Source organism: Chlamydotis macqueenii, chromosome 1 (assembly GCF_036417535.1).
Source record: "Chlamydotis macqueenii isolate bChlMac1 chromosome 1, bChlMac1.mat, whole genome shotgun sequence".
In the NCBI taxonomy this organism is placed as follows: domain Eukaryota; kingdom Metazoa; phylum Chordata; class Aves; order Otidiformes; family Otididae; genus Chlamydotis; species Chlamydotis macqueenii.
In genome coordinates, this window is record NC_141556.1 from 124,760,773 (window position 1) to 124,785,244 (window position 24,472).

Consider the following 24,472-nt stretch of genomic DNA (forward strand, 5'->3'; position numbering starts at 1 on the left):
TTGTCTAAATTTTGGCATAACTTAACATATTGCAATGTCATTTACTGCTACTAGTGTTCACGTCCAGCAGAATAATTAAACAAATAGCTAGCAACAGATTTTAGGCAGAACAAAGGCAGAATGAGGGACACGTGACATTCTCTAATTGCTGCAACAAACAACTACACTTGGCTTTAGGCAAACCTCAACAATTAGAGCTATCCTCAAAAATATACAGCGAGCTGTCAGGAGCAGTAGCACACAGCCATATATATGTTACTGCCGCAAAGGAGAATTGTTGAAATAAGCAATCTATATAAAGGGCCAAGATGCAGCAAGGGGGAGTTTCAAAAGCAACCTAAAAAAACACCTAAAAAGCAAGTTGAGATTCACTTTCCAGTGTCAATATACACAGTATAATTAACACTGTATTATTACCACTTACCAAACAGCATTTACAAACATGAAACCACCACGCAGGAAATTCACGGGACACAGTGGTAAGGTTCTGCTAGCGTGCTTCTCAGCATCTCCTGCTGAGTTATGGTAGAAGACATTACTGCAAGTTTGCAGCCTATTTTGGAATTTATCACACGTTCTACCACCATTTCTCTAGGGTTCTCAAATATTAACATTTCTGTGTGTAAAAATAAATAATAATTTTTTTTAAAAAAGTTTACAAAGTGCATGGACCAGCTCTCAGGAGATGGTATTTCTGTCATTGCTGCAAAGTGCTGAAAAAAAAATCAATACTGTATGTTAGGGAAGTAAAATTTCAGTTTTTACCTCATATGGATGAAAATAAATGGGACTGTCACTTAACCACTGCATGCTGCCTCCTTCCAGATACTGGAGATTAACATCCAGGTAGAACATTCTGGTGAGGGTTGCTGAATGGAAGAGAGGGATAAGAGACCCTTGTGAATCCACAAACTAGACAGCTGTGGAAATACGACTCTCAGCTTTTTTTCAAAGACGTACAAGATCCCAGCAGCCTTTCTCTTCATTGATTCTACAGAGCGAACTGCAAACTTCACGTTCCTGAAGCTGGGCAATGTGCATATCCCTCAAGAAGCCAAAATTACGCCAGTCTAAATGCAACTCTCCTGTTACCTCTTTTTATCAGTTAGTACCAGTGGATGCTCAATGGCTGCTCTGCTGTTATAGTTTAGTTGATATTTTGCAGAATAAAACTTTGAATTGCACTTGGGAGGGTCTAACTAGGCAAGAAAAGGAAAATAATAATTTAATATGTAAAAATGCTTCTTCTGTGCTACCTTCACATAACCTGCATTGAAAGAGGCACAGAAGAATAAGCTTCCTGTCTAATGCACCATGACCAAAACATACTCACTATCCCAATGCCTTCTCTGTTAAACCAAGTGGGAGAGAAAGATCAAAATGTGGCATCTAAAAGGCATTCATGGACAGCAATGGCACTTGGATTAGCGCAGGAAGATGGCAGTAGCGTCCCTCAGAGTCTTTGTAGCTTTCCTCCCAGCCTTGCTCAAACGTAACATGATGAGGACATAGGGAGGCCATTTCAAACCTATTTTAGCCTGCTTTTGGCATCTAAGCCTGCAAGCCAGACCATCAACATTTAGATGCCTAAAGTCCTCATCTCAGCTGATAACTGAGAAGAGAAACTTCCGGAGAGCAGGGCTGAATACCAGAAGCTGATGGCAGGGCTTGGAGAGCCCTCAGCATTGGCTCTTTTTGATGGCTAGTGGCAATAACCGCACTGTCTAAAGATGTACTTACTGGACCCATTTGACCTTTCATGGTGGAAGTTGCCCTTTTATTCTTCTTTGAGGGGTCAAACCTTCAAAATCTAATCACAAGAGAAAAGATAGTGAGGAAAGACCTGTAGCTACCTTGCTGGAAAAATCTGTATCAGAGTAAAATGCATCGTGCAACACATTTTCAAAAACCACCGTAAAGAAGATTTCTTCTCCATGACACATCTTCAGCTATTCAAGTCCATGTGGAAAAATCCTTTACATACATCAGCTCTGCTGTATCTGTTTACTCAAGCAGAAGTTTATGAATCAATGTTAAAACTGTAACGATTTTATCCTAAAAATTAGCCTCTAATAAACCATTCATGCACCTTCAATACCATAAACATACGTAGAAAAGGAAGGCTTTAGCCTAATTCCTGCCTTTCTGTCTTTTTGTTCAGCCTGGTAACACACAGTACATGATGACACACAACTATAGGCAATTAATTCAAATATCTGGGAAACGAGAAATCACATCTGCAGTTAATAATTTTTTTTTTTTTGCTTTTTCCAAACCATAAGTCATTTTTGTAAAGGAAGAGAACAAAGATGTAAGAGATGTAATTAAATGTGACATTTTCCACAAATCAAACGCTTCCTACAAATGTGCTGATAACATCATAGAACAGCAAAGCTTTCCAAATTGCTCTGGTGTTTATATGATGCTCATCATCTCTCCAAGGCTCATTTGAGGCAGAGTGTGATAACTATTATCTGCCACCATAATGCAGAGTTGTCACTGCTAACCTGGGAGGTAATTTCACTGTACTGCTCCAAATCCCACCAATGGCAACCACCACCACCTTGGCCAAAATTACTTCCCAGGTGAAACTGTTCGTTTCATAGGCTGAACTGCAGTTGATACCTAGAGTCTATTCATAGCCTGGTCTGTAATTTCAGGTGCAGGCTCACTGTGAAATTTTGTCCCTTTGGAAGGAAAAAGCAGAACTTAAAGCCTGTGTATGAACTGGGTGATGCTTCCTAGATGAGTCCATTCATCACACATTCTCCCATAGGACCAAAACGGGCAGAAGCAGAAGTAGTAAAACACAGACTTTTTCATTTCAAAGCAAGACTTGATTTAGCTAAAATGTTTATGCTGAAAAGGTCAGAAAATACTATTCAAAAATTAGACAAACTCTTGTACTCCATCTAAAAGGTTGCATTTGGTTTAAGATTATTTTAAGGTTTTCGATCTGGCAAGAGAAAAAGGTGTCTACTTTGGGGTCCAACTTGGAGAACTTTTTGTGTTATTATTTTTCCAGTTTTCACCATCAACTCTAGCTGGATTTCTACCCTGAAGAATGATTTTGTTTAGATTTAACAAGCTTTACTTTTTTTAAATCAATTTCCAGAAAATGAGAAAAAAATCAAGCTTGTGCCTCCATGTCAATATAATATTATTATTCCCAAAATAAATACAGGTTTGCAGTACAAACAACCAAGACAACTCAGACCAATTCTGTTAAATAGAGAGGTAGTTTAGGTGCCAAAAGTTAGGTTTGGTTTCACTTTGGGGGATTGCTGATACAAAAAAAAAAAAAAAAAGGAAAAAAAAATCTAATATTTAAAGAAAGACTATTATGATAAGAAAAAGGTCATAAAACGTATGTACTTGATGTTTGTGCTGTAATTTATCACCTCATTGCATCTGCAGCATAAAATGAAAAGCCAGCTAAAACTAGACTAGATTTGCTTCACTGCCTAGTTTCAGCCAGACTTCAGAAGACAATGAACAATAGATATAGAAGGAAAATGAAGTCAGTTTTCTTGAACAACTACTGAATTTTGGTTTCCAAACTGAGATTCTCTAAGGGAATTCTATTTTCAAAGATGACTCTAATTTCTGAAAATCGTGGGTCTCAAACTGGGCAAGCAGTACCTCCAATGACTTTTAAAAGTCATATCAGAATTTTAATACAAAATTTTCATTAAAAAAAATGTTTTATTAAAACTAAGATACTATTTTAAACAAAAATAATATTTTTTCTCTAAAAATATCAGGATTTTTAAAGACTGCTTGTAAACTTCCCTGCAGTTTCAAACCACTCAAACTAAAGCCAGTATAAAAATATCTTAAAAAAAAAAAAAAGAAAGAAAGAAAGAAAAAAGGTATGGACGTTACATTTTAAGGTTTTGAATTTAGCTCTAAATACATGTACATAATTGTACACTAGGACAGTCACAGATGTCAAAATTTCCAGCTGTAGTTAATTAGCTATCAAGTTCACATTCTCTTCTTCAATCTAGATTTCTTGTAATTTCTGGATTGTGAAGAACAACATTTATATCTCTCGAACAACTTAAATTTTACGGTCTTTATTCTTCACAGAAATCTTTGAATACTGGTGTTTCTATCTATAGGGAATAATACATTTTTTGAAAGTTTTCTTTTCCCCTCCAGTAATTTATGTAAGGATTACTTTTCCATATATTTAAGTTTGTTTCCTTAGTACTAACATTACATTGCTTCCAAAAAGAAAACATTGCGGGGGGGGGGGTGGGAAAGGTAAGAATAGCTATAGACAAAATTTACCAGTTCAAATTGGAAGCTGTGTTCTGATTCTGGAAAATTCAGAAGAAATGTTGTCCACTCAGTTTACTCATCTTCCTTTGTCTCATATCCTGAGCAATCATCTGCCATGCAATTATATTGTTATCCAATCTTGCAAGCGGACATAAGCTGTCCTTGAAAAAATACTATAATCCTATCTCATTATGGTAGGAGTAGCCCACAACAACTATCCAAAACAGCATACTCTTCACATATGACCTGCATAAGTCCCCAGAGGATGGGGGATCTAGGTAGGTGTAAAATCACTTCAGGAAACCAAGTGGCAAAATTACTGTTGAACGACTGTCATGGTTAATAAGATTAATAACTGAATTGGCCAAAACCCACTCTTATAATTAAAACCACTGTTAACTCACAGAGGGATGTTCAGGGGAAAAAAAAAAAGTCCTACTCTGGTTACTAATTAACATGCATTGGCACACACCTGAATGGGATCCCAGCCCACTCAAAGAAAATTCCACAGTTGTGCAAATCATTCTGGCATGTGCTTTGATCATGTCACTTACTACACGATCTGTTGAATCAAGGTCTTAGCTACATCCAGACTCAGTATGTGTCTCATCTCAGCAGCTCATCAGATGCGGACAGACACATGAACATATTCCCTCTGCTCAATGACATCAGAAGATCTTGGCTAGAGTTCTCAACTGAATGAAAAACACCGTAATATCATGTAGTTCTGGAAACTGTTTGGGGATTTGTTATGCTTTATTTTCAATAGAGGCTCTTTGATTATGTTGAACCAAGTCTGCCTTTCATACAGTGCACTAAAATAACCCAGATAATGCCAGAACACTGGCACTGTACACCAACTCATCTGCTGCCTATTTCTAGCGTGCAACACAGTGCTTGGCTTTCTTTAGTGGGCTGCTTGGTCCCAAGCCTGCCATCCTGCACAGTGCACAACCCAACAAGCAAATGTGATAAAGAAATGTTGTTTGTTATCCTTCATAACATTATGGCTTCTTATCTTTCAAATACCAAACCACAGACTCACTCTGAATCTGCTTGTATCATATCACTGCTGTCTTCTAGGCCATCCTTGACCCAAGAGAGATGTGTAAACCAGGCATTACTTACTAAATTACTAACTAGAGAATTTGCCCACTCCATGCCCTCCACAGGCAGAGGTGTTCACCAGCTGCGCACCAGTCACCAAAAGGGACAGAGAAAGCCAGTCTGTACAAGGTCAAATTCTCACTGGCTTCAGGAAGAAAAATCTGTACAAGAAGCCTGGGTAAAAAATGTGCACGTGAAAGTGCAGAATGCAGTAAAATCTCACTCGGAGCCTTAATACGCAAGGCAAAGAGCACAACTCTTCCCCACTTTCCAATGGGCAATGTGACAAGAGCTTGAATACCACTGAAGTCAGGAGTACTTGGGTACCCCTCAGTAGTTAAAGTCTTTCAGAGTCTGCGTTTTCCCATGCTGGATCTCAGCATTAATATCCCCTCCACAGGAGCTCCAGGACTGTCAATCATCTTCTGCCAGAGGTGCTGCTCTTCCCCTTGAGAGTCCATCCAGTCAACCTCCTTGCCATTACTTACACCTGGCAATTACAAAAACATGAGGCATTCTGGCATATTAGTAAGCATTTACTCAATAACCTTTCTCATTTGGTCCAACAGCTTATACGACAGACAACAAGCAATTTACACTTCGAGACAGGGAGTTATACTGAAGACAGGTAGCTCCTGGAGAGCACCAGTTTGTCATTACACTCTTTTTTGGCACGTGGGCAGAGGCACATAAACCTCCCCACTCTGCACCAAAAGCAACTTTCTCCTAACAGAGATCTGGAAGAACTTCTTCCAGATCACACCATCATGAGCAGAAAGGCTGCTGCTGAACAAAAGTAGTCTCCTCCTCCTCATTGGGATGCTAAGAAACACTTCCAAGATATTCATAGTTCTTCTAGACTGCACAGAAGTACAACTGGGGACCAAATTTTTGTGTCTCACTCAATGAAGGAAAAAAACTAAGTCATCTACAGATTACCTGTTGCCTTCTCTCCCTTTTTGATTTCCCCAAGTTCCCATATACTTTCCATACATTCAGTAGCATTTCTGTCCCTCATACACATGAATCACATTGGGTGAGGAAGGAGGAGAGCAGAACAAGAAACACAGTCACCAGTCAGGTGGGACCTTACCATTTCCAGTGCTCAAACGAACACCTCCCAGAAAAATATTACTAGAGAGTGACTCCTTGTCCCACACAGTCAGTTCTAGGCAGACATTACGTATATCCCTTGAATTCAAGCCACTGAAAGCAAAGGTATGATTCCACTGGGGGTTCACACTCTTTTTTATTATGGGAGTTTTGTGTTTTGTAGCTTTGCTGTCATCTGGGAGAAGGTAACTGTGAGATATAAAAAAGGAAAATTAAATATGTGGACAGGATGTCACATAATAGTCACAAATAATTACAATCATGTAGAAAATCAAATGAGATCAGGACCCTAATTCCCCACTGCTATTAAATTAAGCATATACCTGAAGTGCATATTTAGCTTTTGTGCTCCATTTGTTCTTACAGCTAGCATCAGTTATCACCAGCAAAAAGTGAAATTAGGTCTCCATGCCCCATGTCTTGGGTCTTAGGCACAAACTTTATTTCAATGAGACTAAATACAGACAGGATCATAAAAACATTGGCTAGAAGGGGCCTCTGGAGTCACCCAGTCCAGTTTCCCTCTCAAAGGAGGAGAGAGTTCTCCAGAAAGAAACAGAAACGACTGATAAGGAAGGTACTTCAGCAGTTTAGCACCAGTACTTTGAATTGCCTAACACCCTCCTAATGCTGTCAAGTCTGACAAGCTTTTCACATTTTACTTTCAGTGGAAAACTCATTCAGTGAAACTAAAAGAATGTAATACTCTAGCTGAAAATCAGAGGTCTGTACAAATTTTCAGTCTGTACCTTTACCTCAGCAAAGCCAAGGGAGTAATTGTGTGGTTGCATAGAAATACTGAAGGGTAACACATACAAACAAATCACTGGACCCTGATCAGGATTCCTGTGCAGGTTTTTACTTGACAACAAACATGAGCTCATTTACCACAGGGGGCTAATAGGGGCCTGAAGAACCTCAGCTTGATGGAGCATGCCAGCTTTTATAGGTGCTACTTGCAGTTTTTCAAGGAATCCAGACAGACTGGTATCTTCCTGAAAACAAGTTTCTTGTACAGGACATAGTCTGACTATTCCTTTTAGTAGAGGGATTAATTTTAATTAATTTCCTAACAATGTAAATGTCACCATCAGATCAGGTATCATCTCCAGTGTGAGAGCCCTAATCTACAACTTCTCGTCTCCAGGAGTGATGACTATTCACCTACCTCTCTCTGCCAACTCACTGGAAGTGTTTTCTTTTACCGAATGTTATATTCTATAACAGTGCGCAAGTTAGCGCACCGCATACTTCTGTATGAATGGTTCTGTACCACTTGACTGAGTACTATTCAAATACAATTGTATCTAACCACTGGGATGACTCGTACCTCTCTGCCCTTATTCCACAGCATTCTTCTCTTCAACATACCATTCCGAGGTGCCAGTATTCAGGACTGACAGTCCATACACATACATACATATATATTGAAAAAAAATGGGTCAGCCAAAATATGATTCAGTGCAGTCATTAAAAAATGGGGAGAAAAAAACCCACAGACCCTTTCACGAAAGTGTCAGATGTGCCTCCTGATTTCACTGCTGTTAAATTCTTTGCTTCTTTGATGAGGACTTCTAATATACCTCCAGATGGCATGTGAGAGTCTCCCTTTTTTCCTTTTTTAAAGCTCTTCTTTCCTATACATAGAACAGAGTTGCAACATCATCATCAGAAATTATACACACACTGCAAGACTGATTTGGAAGTGTAAATTTTCTTGGCTAGACTTTTAAAAAATCATTTACTGCAATGGGATTAAAGTATTCCTTATGAAGAAACTGTGATTCTCTATGGGTAGAGAAACTAGTAAGGCAAGAACAGAAAAATCCACTTTCACAGCCTATGTTAAGGCGGCCCTACACTGCAAGCAAGGTATAAATGCAAAGCTTAAAATGCAGAAATACACCGCGTGTATTCCATGTGTAAGGATGCAGTGCTCCTCAGAGACCGTGACAGAGGACACTGTGCTCGCTGACACGCTACTGCTTTTGAACAGTGGCACGAGGACACACGTATTTGCTGCTGATACGGATTCTAAGAAGCTTATCAGCAGAGACCATACACACTGATTCAGAGTGAAAAAAAAGTTCAGGAGTGATGTTAAGATGTACTATTTTAACAAAATGCAGATAGTGTGCATCTGGACTTTTCAGACAATTAGCTTTTAAGAGAGAAAACCTTGGAATTACTGCTAGCAGAGGGAATGTAATCAGTCAAAAAAAAAAAAGAAAAAAAAAAAGAAAGAAGTCTAATATATTGATCAAATCCTAATGCTAACAAGCAACACTGTCACTAAGATAGTGATATACCTGTATCTGGCATATCTGTGTACATTCAGGTTCTACCCAGTGATTGCTTTCACTTCAGATGATTGCTGTTCCTCATGCTACTACAACGCAAAGAGTTAGTAACTAATTTCCCCTGTTCGTTGTTGATGAAAATAATGGCTTACCCTAAAGAATTCAAGTAATATTTTACAGGAGTGGATGACAGCAGTAATACAGTAAAACTGAGCAGAAGTAAAGCAGTGTGAAAAAAAAAAAGTGTGAAAATGAGACCATAGGTAAGCTTAAAAATCAAGCATGAAGAACTAAGTGAAGTCTATTACTCTGATAAGCTATACACTGAACATATCTAGCTGAACCAAGAACTCACAGACTATGATGTAGACCTTTATTTCTATGTGACTGTCCCTAATTGTGTTACCTAATGTCTAATTTTTTTTTAATTATGTCACAGTCATGCATGAACACTAGACAGCACACTCCTCTTCCCTTCTCTCCCCTTAAGTTCAATGTAAGAGAGGAGGGTGGAACAGGAGAAACACACTCATGGTTCAAAATTTCCACAGATAAAGACAACTAGTATATTTACGTATGATTTAAATTTCACTAATACTATTACTTCACATGAGGTAAGGATTTTTATACTCAGAAGGATGTTATCATATGCTGTCATTAATGTTTGCTTTACCTTGAAACTGCCCTAGTGGAAGCATTAGGTTTCTGTCTGGGGGAATATAACGTAAAACAACTGTCAGTTCCCCTTTATATTGAAGCCCAACATCTGTCACAACCTCCACCTGAAAAGAAAACAAACAAACAAACCAGAAATCCAGCTAAGATTAATCATTCACCTTCTCCTTTTGAGTTTAATTTTCTTGTACTGATACAGTGTTTGAAACACTTCTTAAACATATCAAGACATACCAGCCCACTTTCAGATAATTAGACATTCCAGATTGAATGCAATCACATTTTAGAAAACTTTATGAGCTAGGGAATGCAAGCTCTCAGAAAAATAAAGCCATGTGGCATTAGACACCGTTCAGTGAACATACAGAGGAGAGAGATATCTAGCGTGAATAAGCAAAGCAAACAAACAGAAAAAAACCCTCAAACTTATTCATGGACATATAAACTGTAGCTAATTTAAGCCGACATTCAGCCCTTATTTCCCCCAGTCAGGATTTTAAACCGTAATTGGTTTAATGTGCTTTAGAGGAGTCACTCCTGAGTCACTTTTGGAATGGAGGTGTGGGGAAACAAGATGAGGGACGAGAACAGAGTTCAGCTCTGAAACAGAAAAACTTCCTGAAAACTTTTATTTCCAGTGTCCTTTTCCTTTTCTACAGAGCTACTATTTCTGCATCTGTTTGTTTTATAATGGTTGAATCTTGCCCAGAAAGAACGCATTCAGTGCTCTTCAGAGCATCCTTGTTAGAAGAATATTAGGCTTTCACTGACGCACTCTGAACTTCCACTCGCATTGCAAGAAGTTGGGAACTACGTTTTAAAAATAATAGATGCAATGCAGAGAGATATGTTATGCCACTTCAAACTGATTTTTAGAAAAATAAAGTGCAGTGAAAAAAAGAAGTCTTGTACATTTACCTTAGAGATCAGGTCTATGAAAAATTCAGGCATACACTAAGCTTGCTCACTGATGTCCACTAATGGAGATGGGACTACTCAGATGCTCACATTTCTGTACATGCTTCAGTACTTAGGTTTGGGTACAAACAAACAAATCTTCCTAATCTATCAACAGGGACAAAGCATGTATGTAAACAGAGAGGATCCTCAAGTGCCCAGAGACACACACTAGGGAACCACACAAGCTTTTAAAGAACTGCTTATAGACGAACATCTGATCAGTGACAATATTTCTCTGAAATGCATTCAGCTTGTTTCCTGATTCCCCAGGAAGGTTAAAATTCTATTATTAAGAGAAAACAGAACCAAAAAAATCACTAGACATACAAACAGTGATGTACACAGAGTCAACACTGCCTTCATATCATAGACTCCAGGTAAGACACTAACCATGTTCAGTGGGGCTAAGTCTGTACACAAGGATGGGACAGGGAACAACGCAATTTTAATGATAACAACATGGCCCTTTTGAGACTTTGAAGCACTTTTACAGCAACACAGGCTTTCCTGCACTGACTTTGAGTAAAACAGTCCTGTCTCCACCACTGTCTGACGCCAGTTGCTAGAACAGAGGACAAAAGAAAATCCATAGTAAATGGCTGTGGAATAATTTGCACATGTAAGGCTTGCCAGTCAGGCAGCTCACTTATGGTCTAAACTATGTAAGTTTAGGATCAAGTTTCCCATAAAGGCAGCAAGGACTATTTTTTTCTGTTCTCCTGGTGTGCAAGTGATGGTATAAGTTCTTACATCAGGAATGATTTGTCAAGCTCCCCCACAAACCCACATATAACATGGCTCTAGACTCTGCCCCCTCTCTAACCACAGAGCTATTCTCCTTTTTCTGATTTAACCACACTCCTCTTGAAAACAGACATTCACTGCTCACAGGAGAAACAAGATTTAAAGTCTCCAATCTTTTAACTAAAGCAGCTAAATGGTTCATGACAGAACAAATAAAGCGATGTAATAAAACCCAGGAAATGTTTCACTGCCACTCCTGTCTCTATCAAGCAGATCATACAGGAGAACAGCATGTAATTTGCATGGGTATCAATGTGTGCTTTTTTAAAAAAAAATTCAAAATGCAATTATTGATATTATAAAAAAATATTATCTTTACTGATCACAATTCTTAGCAGCATTTTAAGTGCAGACATATTATTTATAACAAATTAGGATGCAGACAAGACTAATCCTGTGTTTGTTTTCTTTGGTACAAAATAACTCATTTAAAAATCCTTTTAATGGGTTTGGAAATAATCAGACAACACCTTCCAGCTGGAATAGCTGAAATGCTTAGCGCCTCATTACTTTTTTCCTGAGCACAAGAGCTTCAGGACTGTCTTTTTTTTTTTTTTTTCTTCCGTTGTTAAGATTAAAAGAAATCACCCATACACACACAAATTCCCAAAGATTGAAATGAGATGACAAAGAGACTACTTCATGATAAGAAGCTCAATTTCAGACCAACATTGCATACAAACTGCAAACAAAACAAATACTAGAGCTGTATCTTATTGCTGTAGAACCGTGGGTACTAAATAAGAACAACATCTGATACCAATCTGAACTACAACAGAGATGCAGCAGACATTTTGTCTACTTCAAGAGCAGACTCAAAAAAAGTAACTTACATGAAGCAAGCTTTTAAGTAGGACAGTATAATCCTGGCCTGGACACAGTGCTGGCTGAGACATGGTTGCCTTCATTAGCCACCTTCTCTTCCTGGCCTCACCTCATCTGGACCACGAAGGAAGAGCTGGTTGTCACCCTTATTAACAAAGCTGAACTAGAAAACTGGGAATGATCCTTCTTGCCACTTACAAAGAGTGAGGTGTATAAGTGTTCAAAGAAGAGACCAATTTCCTTATGTATCTCCTGGAAAATTATTTACCAAAATATAAATTTGGTACAGTTTAGATGTAAATCTCACAAAGGGCTATACCTAGAAATTAATTATACAGCAATCAGATCCATCTCCCTCCTGAAAGGTACAAATCAAACACTCCCTCCTAAAACCCTTAATGTAACACTATTTCCTTAAAAATAATGAACAATAGAGCAAACAAGTCATTTGAGTCCATCTCCGCATCACTTGAAGTAAAACCCTGGATTTTTCTGCAGCAAGAAAAACACACTTTCTGAAATGGCAATCTAAACCACTGGAATTTCTGGGGATTCTGGCTGCTGCAGGAGCAGGCAAGGCAGAAGCCTTTAATCCTCTCGCTTACAATACTTCTTTAAATATCTTCCAAAAATAAACACCTTTGCCAAAGCAGGGAGTGCCCTAGAGAGAGAAGTCATCCTATCCTTAGCTAAGTACACTGCAAGTCCTGTTTCACAGACAAATTGATTTGCCTGCTGAGAAGCCTTATCTTGTACCTTTCTGGTTAAGGTTAATAAGAGATTACTAAGTCACTCTGTCACACCTGCAAAGTGTGAAGCACTCTGAACTGAAACACAAAAGATCTCTTTCTTTAATAAACTGTTAAGCGCTGGGTATGGGGGAGTGGTAGAAAAGCCCTTTGGTTTGCATGTTATTTAAAAAAATAATAATAAATCTCTTTACTAGATCATTTCTCCACTGCAGCTTATTACAAGATGACCTTATAGTTTATTTAAAAGGTGATGGGAGGGATTGCTTTTAAGTAGCCAGTCATGTGTAAAGTTTTCATAAAGACTTTAAAAACAGTACATTTTGATTGAATAAAAAACAAATACACTATTTTTATTACCATATTAGACACCCATAAAGTCACTGTTTTATAAACATGTTCCAAAGGAAAAATGACTAAGACTTACTAAATTTGCTTCGTAACACTTTCAGTGGCCCCTGGAAACCCTTACCTTGGGCTGGAGCACAAACCACTCATCGCCCTGATTTTCGAAGTTCCAGGAATCGAATGGAATTTCCACCTCCCCAAGGAAGCTGTTGCGTCCAAATCTGTCACAGTGCCAGACAGAAAGCTGTAGGGTCCTGGTTTCTAGCTGCGTGTGACTGATGACATACTATGAACAGAAAAATAAACCCTCAGAATAAGCAAAAATAACAGCTTCCGTGCAGGCTTTTACAGCTCTAGCTCAATTTCATAAAGGCCACAACAGCTAACAAATGAAGAGAGAGAGAGAGATTTGCTTTTTTTGTAGACAAGACTGATCTAGCCAGAAAGCTCATAATGTTCATGTCACATCTTACACTTTTCTTTGCAGTATGCATCCAATGGTAATTAATGTTACTAACATGACTGTGGGTTTTTCCTGTATTGTTTACTGAGTATTTATGGCAATAAAGTAAATTATGATGTTTAAAACTATTATCCTGTTAATTCCTTATAAGTTTATGTAAAAGAAGCAGATCAACATCGAAGTTTAATTTGTAAGAAGAAACCTCACTGGTTCTTTCATCCTTAAAGAGAGCCTGTTGTATACTGCTTTCTAGAAATAGTGTCCTCTCCTTTTCAATTCTGTCTTTGTAACTTACGAAAAATTGTTCTGAAAACAAGTAAAACTGCATCTGCAAAGCAGATGCATGCACCAAGTGTATCAGTCTTAGTAACCATTGTTGGTTTTGAAAGCTATTAAAAAACTCCTCTGACGAAACATCATATTCTAGCAAATACAGAGAAAATTATAAACATCTGGAATTCTAGCTCTGCACACGCTGCTTTTAGCAACAGGCTCATTAATTCCCCAAAATTCACTCTTTTTCTAGTGTTAGCTGAAGAGACCCAGATGTCTTCCTTTCTGCAGCAGGAACAATGTCTGGACACAGACACATGCTCTCCTCCAAAAGCTGAAATAGTCAAGTCAGTTGGTGAGCCACACAAGTAGGCTATTTATGTATAGATATGTCTGCAGTGCTTAATCCTAGATGCCAACAGTTCCACTGTGAGAGATGTCATATCTAGGAACAACGGAATAGATGTCAAAGAGGGAAGACACAGACAGATTTAATTATTTTCCTTTTCTTTTTTAACAGTAGTTACAGTTGGGATGAACAGATGTAGCTCTTGCTTACCCACCCATAATTCAAGTAAGCCCTCTTTGTTAGAATTCACATTTTTAGCAAGCTACTAGGTCCTATCTTCACGGACTTGCCTAACAACTAACATGTTTAGTGCTATGTTCCTTGCTAAATAGAGTCTAACACCTTTTTGTTCCCCAGTTCAGGCGAGTCTTAACTTTACTATAAACCATTTAAAAATGAGGCTGTACAAGAGACTCTCCCTTGGCAAGCAGTCCGGTCAGACCAAGTGCACGTAAGTCTGCAAAATGGTTTTGCAGCCAGGTTAAGCCAAGTATACTGGCCAGGGAACATTTATTACAGCCTCTAGTATAAGAAACTTACTTAAAATACTACTGAAATTAAAAAAAAAAAAAAGTATCAGGAGAAAATAAAAAGAGTTTCTGGCCTTATGACAGCCAGCTGGGGTAACTCTCATCAACTGACAGGAAGGAGAATCACTAGGAGCCTTGCGGTCCAGGTACCAGACGGGCAGCGAACTGGGCAGAAAGTCTGCCATTCCCACCTGCACCGCAGAGCCAAGGAGGTGAATAAGCAGCTTGTGAGGAGCTCTACATGGTTCAGCCTCTGTAGCGGATATGGATAAAAAGCAAAGAAGGAAAGAGCCTGGGTTTTGTCCTCCACCAGTCCTCAAGGAATAATCTGTCATTGTATTGTGCAACAGAAAATGAACTTCACCACAGCTTTTTAGGAAGGCAGGTAGTGAAGTCATTGTTAGCATCTTCTTATTAATCATAGAACGGTTTGGGTTGGAAGGGACCTTTAAAGGCCATCTAGTCCAACCCCCCTGCAAGGAGCAGGGGCATCTCCAAGCAGATCAGGTTGCTCAGAGCCCCGTCCAACCTGGCCTTGAATGTTTCCAGGGATGGGGCATCCACCACCTCTCTGGGCAACCTGGGCCAGTGTTTCACCACCCTCAGTGAAAAAAATTCTTCCTTATGTCTAACATAAATCTACTCCCTTCTAGTTTAAAACCATTACTCCTTGACCTATCACAACAGGTCCTGCTAAATGTTTCTCCCCATCTTTCCTATAAGCCCCCTTTAGGTACTGGAAGGTTGCTATAAGGTATTCCCATAGCCTTCTCTTCTCCCAGGTGAACAACCCCAACTGTCTCAGCCTTTCTTCACAGGAGAGGTACTCCAGCCCTCTGATCATTTATGTGCCTCTCCTCTGGACCTGCTCCAACAGGTCAGTTCTACTTTAAAAATAAATTAAAGCCTCCAGAGAAATTCATATCTTAGTGCAAAAGGTTATTTTCTCTTCAAAATCTGTTACACAGGAAGTTTTAAGCTAGCTCTAGTTTGGCGTCAGCTGCTTAACTTATGGTGTACAAAATCCTTAAGGTGCTTTTAACAACTCTGAGCTCAGGTTAGATGGGAACATCAACAGTTTTGAAAGCGATCTACGGAAACTAATAGAAATTTTATCTGTAAAAAGGGGAGAACCAAACAAAAACAATTCCTCAATGCTGAAACCCAGAAATTACAACTTATAGGATTACTAGATGTTTTTGCTTAAATACCTTCCCTTTTGAGGCATCTCTTCCAAATTCTAATCCCCATACTGGAACATATACAGAAAATGCCTATGAGCACAAGCGGAACATTCATCACAGCCCGAGAGGGAGACAGTGTTCTCACCTTCAGCGTTTCATTAAATTCTGGATTGGTGCTGTTACTTTTAATTTTGGTCTTGCGTTTACTTTGGCGGGACTTATCAGGCAGAAGGTATGCTTTGACGTATCTGCAGAGCAAGTAGTAAATCATTAGCAAGGAATAAAAATTACCAGTTTGAGAAAGGACCTGACATTGTTGCATCAGCAACACATATAAGGAAATTAATTTTTTCAGTCTTAACAACATACACATGTAACAGAGAATATGTGAAACATGGAAAAGTATGGTCTTTATCTACAAACACAGCCATGTTAGTCAGACAGGATCAGAATAACAAAAGGTAGAGCTAAATTAATTTACTCATTGTCTGAAAAGCAGAAAGCTTTCCCTTTTGTATTATATGATTACTGACTGGTTACATAGAAGACCACATACACTGAAAATACAAGAGAATGAAAAATGTCATACCTTGTATACAATAGGATTACACATGATTAGAGACACTTATTACTACTTAGTGATGAGAGAGTTTACATATTTTACTGAAAACTATAATGAGAAGCTCAGAAAACATGGTCCTTACAATGTGAATCTATGGATGCATGAAACCAACGTTATCTCTATTCCACCCACCCTCCAAAACATCACTTCTCTCATATACTTTTAGTTTTGATTGTAGGAGGAAGTCAATTTAGCCTCCCTATTCCTTCATATGTGTTGCCCTTTTACTATCAAACAGGTTGATAATTTAAGTAATATTGTTTTCCCAGAACAGGCACGCGTTGCTCTAATAAACATGCTGAAAACGCATTTCTTACAGGGAATCCAAAAATCAACCATCACCAGAATTCTGACTTGTACCAACTGGATGCTATGAGCTCTCAGGCTCATATCACAACCCCAGGCTACGTCACTGACTACAGTACGCGATGTGGTAGAGGACACCCCTTGCAGAGCCTTAAAGGAAGTTCTTCTCTGTGCTTACGGATCAGTCCTTTGCTTCTTCTCATCTGCAATGGCCAGGTTCCTGCAGCTTTTCACCAGGATGTTGAGAGCACCTGTTTTGTAGCTGTAGGTGATGTTGAGAAGGATTTCACCACTGACCTTCACGTTGCCATAGTCACCAGTTTCACTGTACACACTCAGCATGCTGTTAATACTAGTCTGGAGAGGGAGAGAGAAAGGACTTAGACGTTTAAACAAATTACTCTTTTCCAGAATCTGCTTTTTTCATATAGCTACAGCCTTGCAATATTGTCACACTTGTTAGGACTTGCTATGGAAACAGATATATCATAGAACAGAAATATCATCGTTTGTTGTAAAAGGGAATAAGAACTATAACTAATAATAGCTTAAATGTCTAGACAGCTGATGTTTTTCCATGCAGGACTCAAAACTGATTTCTAAACATGACTAAATCTAAATTACCACCATTTAATTCATGCATGAACTGAAGAGCAGATAGGCTACATAAATTGTAAGTTCAAGTAAGTTCCAAGCAGGAAAAAAACCAAAACAAAACAAAAAAAAAATCACTTCTCTGGCTCAGCTATCCACCTAATTTTTACTGAGTCTCATAAGACAACTGCTGACAGAACCATTAGAAAAAGTTATAAGGATGGTTTCCATAATAGGGATGGTATAAATCCACGTTTGTTTAAAGCGACACTCACCTCTCATTAGCAATTCTAAAGGAATGGGCAAAATTCACTACCCATCATTACTGCAATTTTCCTAAAGCCAAAAATGTTTAGCAATAATCCCACAACATTTTCCACTGCCATGTAATACATCACCCCTCAATTTCTTTTTTTTTTTTCACTCATACCATGCAGAGTATTGCTATGAGGATTTTCTCTTCCAAAAGATTGCAATTAGGAAAGAAATAAATATTTTTAAAGAAAACCAGAGCAGTATGCACACTGCTAGAAACAGGCATTCAAGAAATCTGGTGCATGTTTTCTTCTGAGCCATCAAGATTGCTCAAAAACATGTATAACCATCTAAATCCTAACACACAAGAACCTTGCAAGACATAAAGGTACAGTCTTCAACAAAAAGGGAGAAAAGAGAGAAACCTTAAAAGTAAGCTAAGCAGAGGATTCAGGAGAACTCACAGTATCACCGTCTGTTTCAGGCACATTTAAATATGTCCATTTTCTGTCAGAGCCTTCTGGGGAGTTCTTTAAAGAAGTCAGTGCAAAAGATCAAGAGAAAAGAGCATTAGATAGCTGCAATAAGAAATAATAAGTGCAGTGATAAATCTTTACCTATACAGACAGGTAAAGGAAGCTTGTACTGCAAAGCCACAGTGAGAAAGAAAGAAAAAGGTATCACCAAGTCAGAGAAATTCTAAGTGTTTTCCATCTGCTTTAAGTATTGAAGGACACATGGCTCAAGGTCATTAATGGGAAATTAATTATCTGCTGTACCAAAATAAATAAATTACATTTTAGAACACCAACTCAGCAGATTTGGAAGAATTGTATTGGATTGTATTTGGACTTGTCCTCATTTACGTCCGCATGAAGTCAATCCTCACTTAAGCTAGTCAAAAGCAAGCATTCATATATCGGCAGGATTGGCGCCTTTGTAAGAAACTGCTGTTTCTCTGCAGAGTTTGTAAGAATGGATAAAAACGCACACAAATGTTTAAACATATCACACTGTGGGGGAAAAAAATATATAGTAATAGTATATTTGAGGAAACATTTTCCCCTCTCTGCTTGCTAGAGCAGTACCTGGGAATCTCACCAATGACCTCAAGGGAAACTATATCTTGATCTACCTCCTTCCTTATCAGCTGCAGGGAGGAAGGAAGAGCACAGACAAGGGGAAGAGCCACACAAAAAGAATTGGTCTGTGGCAAAACTCTCTGAGCACCTTGCCTAAGGGCTCTGCAGCGAAGAAAGCTGGAGGGCTAAGCAGGCCTGTGCCAATATGGCTATCAGCCACAGAAATGAAACACCAGAAAAAGCAACTATTATCCATAAAGTTAATTTTATACATCATATTGGAATAATAAACAGCAAAAAAGGGTGGGGTTTTGGTATTTCTACTGTCCACCTTTAGCCTTCATTAAAAAAAAAAAAAAAGAAAAAAAAAAAAGAAAAAAAAAGCTTGTGCTTTTTACTCCTTTGTACAATTGGCTGAAATTCCATGAACAGGACTGGTTAAAATTACCGGAAAATTAGCAACACACCTCGACAAATGTGTCATGTTTCTTCCTAATCCTAACACGCCTCGAGCTAAATTCCTGCCTTTACCATTTATGCATTTCTACCTCTAGCATGGGTATCTTTGGACACTGTTAGTGAATGTAACAGTCCCAGTACGTGCTACAAAATGCCTAAGTTATCCCTGTAATAGTAAAGTAACAGTTTGTGTGCGCGCTTCAGAAAAGAAGAAGGTTATACCAACATGAGGAGGTGGAGTTTTTCTCTACCGAAACCGAATATTCTTTTTATTGATCTTTAGATAAGTGGGCAACAAGGGATAAATAATTGGGAAAAAACCCAACAGAGTCCTAAACAAATAGATGACCTCTGACCCGAGAATTTATGCAAACACGATTTCTGAATTGCTTACAAACCACAAACAAGGTAAGACAAATTTACTAGGAGTATTTGATATACTTGATTTTTTTTTTCCCCACAGAGTCTGTATTGTGGCATTTACACTGGACATCACATACACTAAGTGTTCTTAAGAAATCCACTCATTTTCCAGTTGCATAAGTAGTAAACAACCGCCACATATGTAGGATGCAGAGCCTCATTTTAGTACCTCACTAAGAACTATATTTGGTTTTGCATCATATCTTATCAACTGCAGTAAGGCACTGGAACAACCCCGTCTTACTGACGTGACAGGTCTTGACAAAACCACATTAATGTGTTTAGGAGAGGAATCGGTGAAGGATGCAGGGAAAACTAAATTCATAGTTCATGGATTAGCTTTGGGAAAACACAAAGAAAAATACCCCAGTGCTGAGATACAGCTCCTGTTCAATGTCATTTTCCATTCCCATTTTTGCTCACTCATTTTACAGGTAGATTTCAAGTATCTTTACTCCGAGATATTTCTTCCTTTACCTCGAATGCTCACTGTCAAGAGTATTCATAGTATACTTTAAATTCTCATATTCAAAAAAAAAGAAAAAAAACAAAGAAAAAACATGCAGTTAGAGCCTACTGTTCATTAATAACATTATTTCAACGTGACTTAATAGTGCACAGTCATTTGAGAGATAAGCATATGAAAGAAGTCTGTACAGTACAGAAGGCTCAAAGGCTTACAACAAGCAGAGTAAAGGCAAAAATAAGAGAGAAGGGGGGATGTTACTAACTAGTAACACACATAAGTAGAATTAAAAAAAAACCAAACAAACAACAACAAACAAAACTGTAAAATTGACCTGCTTTTCCAGGTAGAAGCAGCTTGTCATTCGCAACTTTGCCATTAACATAGCATGCAGTGACATTAAAAATCATGTCACGGTGAATACAGAGAAACAAGAGCATTGAGATGTGAGATTATCTCAAACCTACAGCACTGGAAAAGCTACGCTCTGCTTAAGAAAAAGGTCAAAGGGAAATCTATAGCAAAGGACAAAACCCAACGCACAGACAGAATGCTGCCTACAGCAGATAGAGGGAAGGCTCTATAAACACAGTTCCTCAGTTAGTGGCCTAAACAGAGAAAGCACTTAAGCACCTGCAACCTTCATATCGATATTCAGAGGAAACAAAAATAATTCTGTCTATAAAATCCATAGGACCAGCAAGCATTGGAGACAATGAGTCATTGTCAACCTCAGGTAAGTGAATCTAATTAGACCAGTGTCAACAGGCTAAGTTGAAGTGAAGTGCCACAAGTCTCTGTTGTGTCTGTTTCTGTGAACTACACAATTCAGAAGGGAAAAGGGTCTGGACATGGCCAGATCTAAGATATAAAAATGCTCTGTGACAGCAATTTTATCAGTCCTTTCTCCTCTCCAGGTAAGCCAAACTTGGATTTTGCCAACTCCATCTCTTTGCGATCAAGAACTTAAGTGGGCATTCGCTGGGCCCTGCTTGCATGGGGACTAATGGGGATGCAGTCTAGAAAGGACAGTTCATTGGTTACTGTCATGGACCAAATTTTCTCTTCCCTTTTAACATGCAAACTCCTCATGTTCCCTCATCCTCTTCAACTCTCTCATCTTCTACCTGGAGTTTGTTGCAGTTTTCTGATGCTCTCTATGCTGATCAGAGCTATAATTGGGCACAAGTCATGAAGAAGAGCAGCCAGAGAGGGCTCTGTGACTTTTCTGAGGATGTTATTAGTTGCCCACATCCTAAGTGTCAGATCCCCAAAACAAGGCACACAGCAGGTAGTCATAAGCTAGACATGTTAAAGGCTACATTTATCATCCATTTTCCTTCTCAGTGAATATCAGACTGCATAATGAACTGCAAGGCTTGTTATACCAATTCTGTTGCATCTCAAGCACTTGTTACAACCTGAAAATGCAGCTATCCTTTTAAAACAAACATTAAGTTGCAACAGTTAGACAACCAGAAGACTCAGATATCTGATTTACAGTATATAGTTTGTTGGTATGACAAGAAACAAAAGGATATAACAGAAAAATACTACAATTATTGCAGAAGGTAGAAAAGTCACCAACCCAAACCCCCAAGTATCTACCCCTCCTCACTGTAAAGAGAAATACCTTTCATATGTGGGTAGCATAACAATCATGTCATGAAGAATGGGAGGAGCTGGGTTGGGGGATGGACAATGGTGCCACAGAAGTGGTATGTATGCAAGCACACAGATGAGTATTTGTGTCCCAAGAACCTGAACAATCAGAAAGTGGCTTGAGATGGAAGATCCCACCATAGCCTTGTTCCCTTCGTTTCAAGTAAATGATTAAGTGCTCCTCTGGAAGGCTCAGTAGTCATGTATCGCAAACACCTATGGCTTGTCTTCTCCACATGTCAGCTTAGTAGTAACCTAAGTATGTGAGGAAATCTGCTGATGGCAAAATGGTTTTCTCTTTCCATGCACTGCAGAAAACAGCATTTTAGCTTTGAATAGCATTAAAAATATAATAGAAAAACTATCTAAATATTAAAGGATGTTCCTCAAGTGCAGGATGAAATATGATCTGCTGCTAAGTGGTATGAAGTGAAACTCCTTTTTGGAGGAGCAATGGTCTTTTGCACAAAGAAAATGTCTATGTTTTCTACTCAAGATCTTACTGTTGGTAATTCACTTGTCAAATGTCCGTGTCTCCTTGAATAATGAGAGGCCATTATGTCATCAATATCTTCTTCTGTTTCATCCAGATAATCCTAAATGATAAACAGGCATTTTAGTCATCGTGTTCTGCTCTGTATTTGGTCAGCTTCTGTTTTGTTTCATGTATTTTCCACTCTAGGAAGATGGTGCAGTGTGCATTTAAAATTCTAATCTCTGGAGGAATTATTTACATTTTCCACACCTTTGCACAGGCACTCAGCCTAAGGGAAAAAGATGCTGTTATGGTTTCAGGGTTCAATTATTCAAGAATGGAAAAACTTGACACACATATTTCATATCTTATTCTGGAGGCACACACCTTTGCAAGGCCAACAACTGTGCACATAAACAAAGCCCACTTCCATGCCTACTAACAATCCCACGTGAATTACCTTATGCTACTTACTAATATTTGCATTCAGGAATTCAGGTTTGAAAATCTTAGAGGGAGTGAGAATTTTTCAAATCTTAACAAAAGAAATGAGCGAATTAAGGTTCAATATCAGGGGCCAGAGGATCACTGACACTGGTTTACTTGAAGATGTTTGTAGGGAGAAGCCATTAGATGACTGATTTCTTGGTTACAGTCCAGGTTCTGTTTTTATGGGTCATATTTTTTACAATTCAGCAATCCAGTTTTCCAATTATTAACCACATTTATATCAGCCACACTCACACAAATGGACAAGCACACAATTTGCATTAGACACGCACCCTTTCATGTTGTCTTTGGTGACAGGTGACGATTTCATGAACAGGATCATTCACACAGACCCACTTTCTAACAGGTAGTACTGAAAGCCTTGGGTTACTGTGAAACCCAAAGCCTTGGGTTACTGTGAAACCACATGAGAACAAACTTGTCCTGCCATCATACAAACTGAATATATTTGAGGGCTAAGCAAAAAGATCCAGATGATGTGCATGTTTTAAAAATAAACTCCTGTACTATTTTAATAATTTTTTAAAAGGAGGAAAAATCGGTAATTGCACAGCTTCATATATATGCTTGAGTTTGAATAAGCAAGACTGAACTGTAACATCTTTAGCTCATATACAGAAAAAAAAATAATTTTCCTCTTTTAAACACAGCTATAAAGTAAAATCTAAAAAGAAACTTACAATCTGGTTGATGGTCCTAATAGGACTGTTAACTTTCACTTAAAGTTCCAGGAAAAAAACGCAACAGACAGTTATCATCCTATCACATATAACTTGGAAATTTCAAGCATGTCCTTAAACCTTATGACAGGTATTTTGAAAGACTCTGCTTTTAGTTTTAATGGAAGTCAAATGTTCAACTTCCTGATATCTGCTTTGCAGAGGTAAAAATCTCACGTGGTGACCTACTTCAGTCTCTGTTGCTTAGTAGCTCTCACTCTCTTAAACTAAACAGAGAAGTACTGTATTCAAGCTACAGAGTCTCAAAGACTTCTATGCTAATCAGGAAAATCAGAGCAGAGCAGAATGCTGCTAGAGAGCGGAACTGTCACAGTTTGCGTAAAGATCTGCAGAGCATTTGTCACCAGTGTGCATGAAACTAGCTGTTATATCTCTTCTCCTTTGCTCCAGTGACTGAACTGAAATAAAACTATCTGAAAGTGAGGCAAAACTTTCTATTACTACTTTCCAATTGTAACTGCATATTTATTATTGAGCAGAGGGAAATCAGGACAAGCCATCACTCTATTTGGGACCAAAATTTACATACTGAAGCAAACATTCCTCTTAGCTTCAGGTTCTTACAGTGTGCTTCCTCTGCTGTTCTCTTCTCTTTCTAATCTATTCAGGGCACTGTTACTACCCCACAGAAAAAAAAAAAAAAAAAGGAGTCACCGATATGTTGTACTCTAAGGAAAAAGTCCATGGAGACACAGGCACAACAGAGCAAACTATTCCAGGGAGACAGATAAGAGAACTGAATCCTTCAAAAATAAAAAAAACCAAAAAATCCTAAAATAAAAACAAAAATCCCCACCCCACTCTTCACTTCTACTCTCCTCATTTGCTTCAGAATTAAGTGGTGTACTTAAGTTTAAAATCTGGCATGAGAATACACAATTTTCTTTCTTGCCCATGCAACAGTAAGAACC

General features: G+C 38.5%; 1 protein-coding gene across 2 annotated transcripts in view; it reads right to left on the reverse strand.

Annotated features, from left to right (window-relative positions):
- Nucleotides 1-4,941: 4,941 nt before the first annotated feature.
- SYTL5 (synaptotagmin like 5) overlaps nt 4,942-24,472 on the reverse strand; it is a 57,597-nt gene continuing 38,066 nt past the window's right edge. The window contains exons 9-17 of one of the 2 annotated variants that reach the window (XM_086740165.1): nt 22,340-22,432; nt 18,209-18,274; nt 17,074-17,252; nt 16,113-16,215; nt 13,293-13,454; nt 9,481-9,589; nt 8,009-8,144; nt 6,488-6,696; nt 4,942-5,884 (exon numbers count right to left, since the gene is read on the reverse strand). In XM_086740165.1, coding sequence (XP_086596291.1) covers nt 5,742-5,884; nt 6,488-6,696; nt 8,009-8,144; nt 9,481-9,589; nt 13,293-13,454; nt 16,113-16,215; nt 17,074-17,252; nt 18,209-18,274; nt 22,340-22,432 — 1,200 coding nt within the window. In that variant the 3' untranslated portion in view covers nt 4,942-5,741. The remainder of the gene's footprint in view (nt 5,885-6,487; nt 6,697-8,008; nt 8,145-9,480; nt 9,590-13,292; nt 13,455-16,112; nt 16,216-17,073; nt 17,253-18,208; nt 18,275-22,339; nt 22,433-24,472) is intronic. The other variant, XM_086740166.1, reaches the window with a different exon arrangement.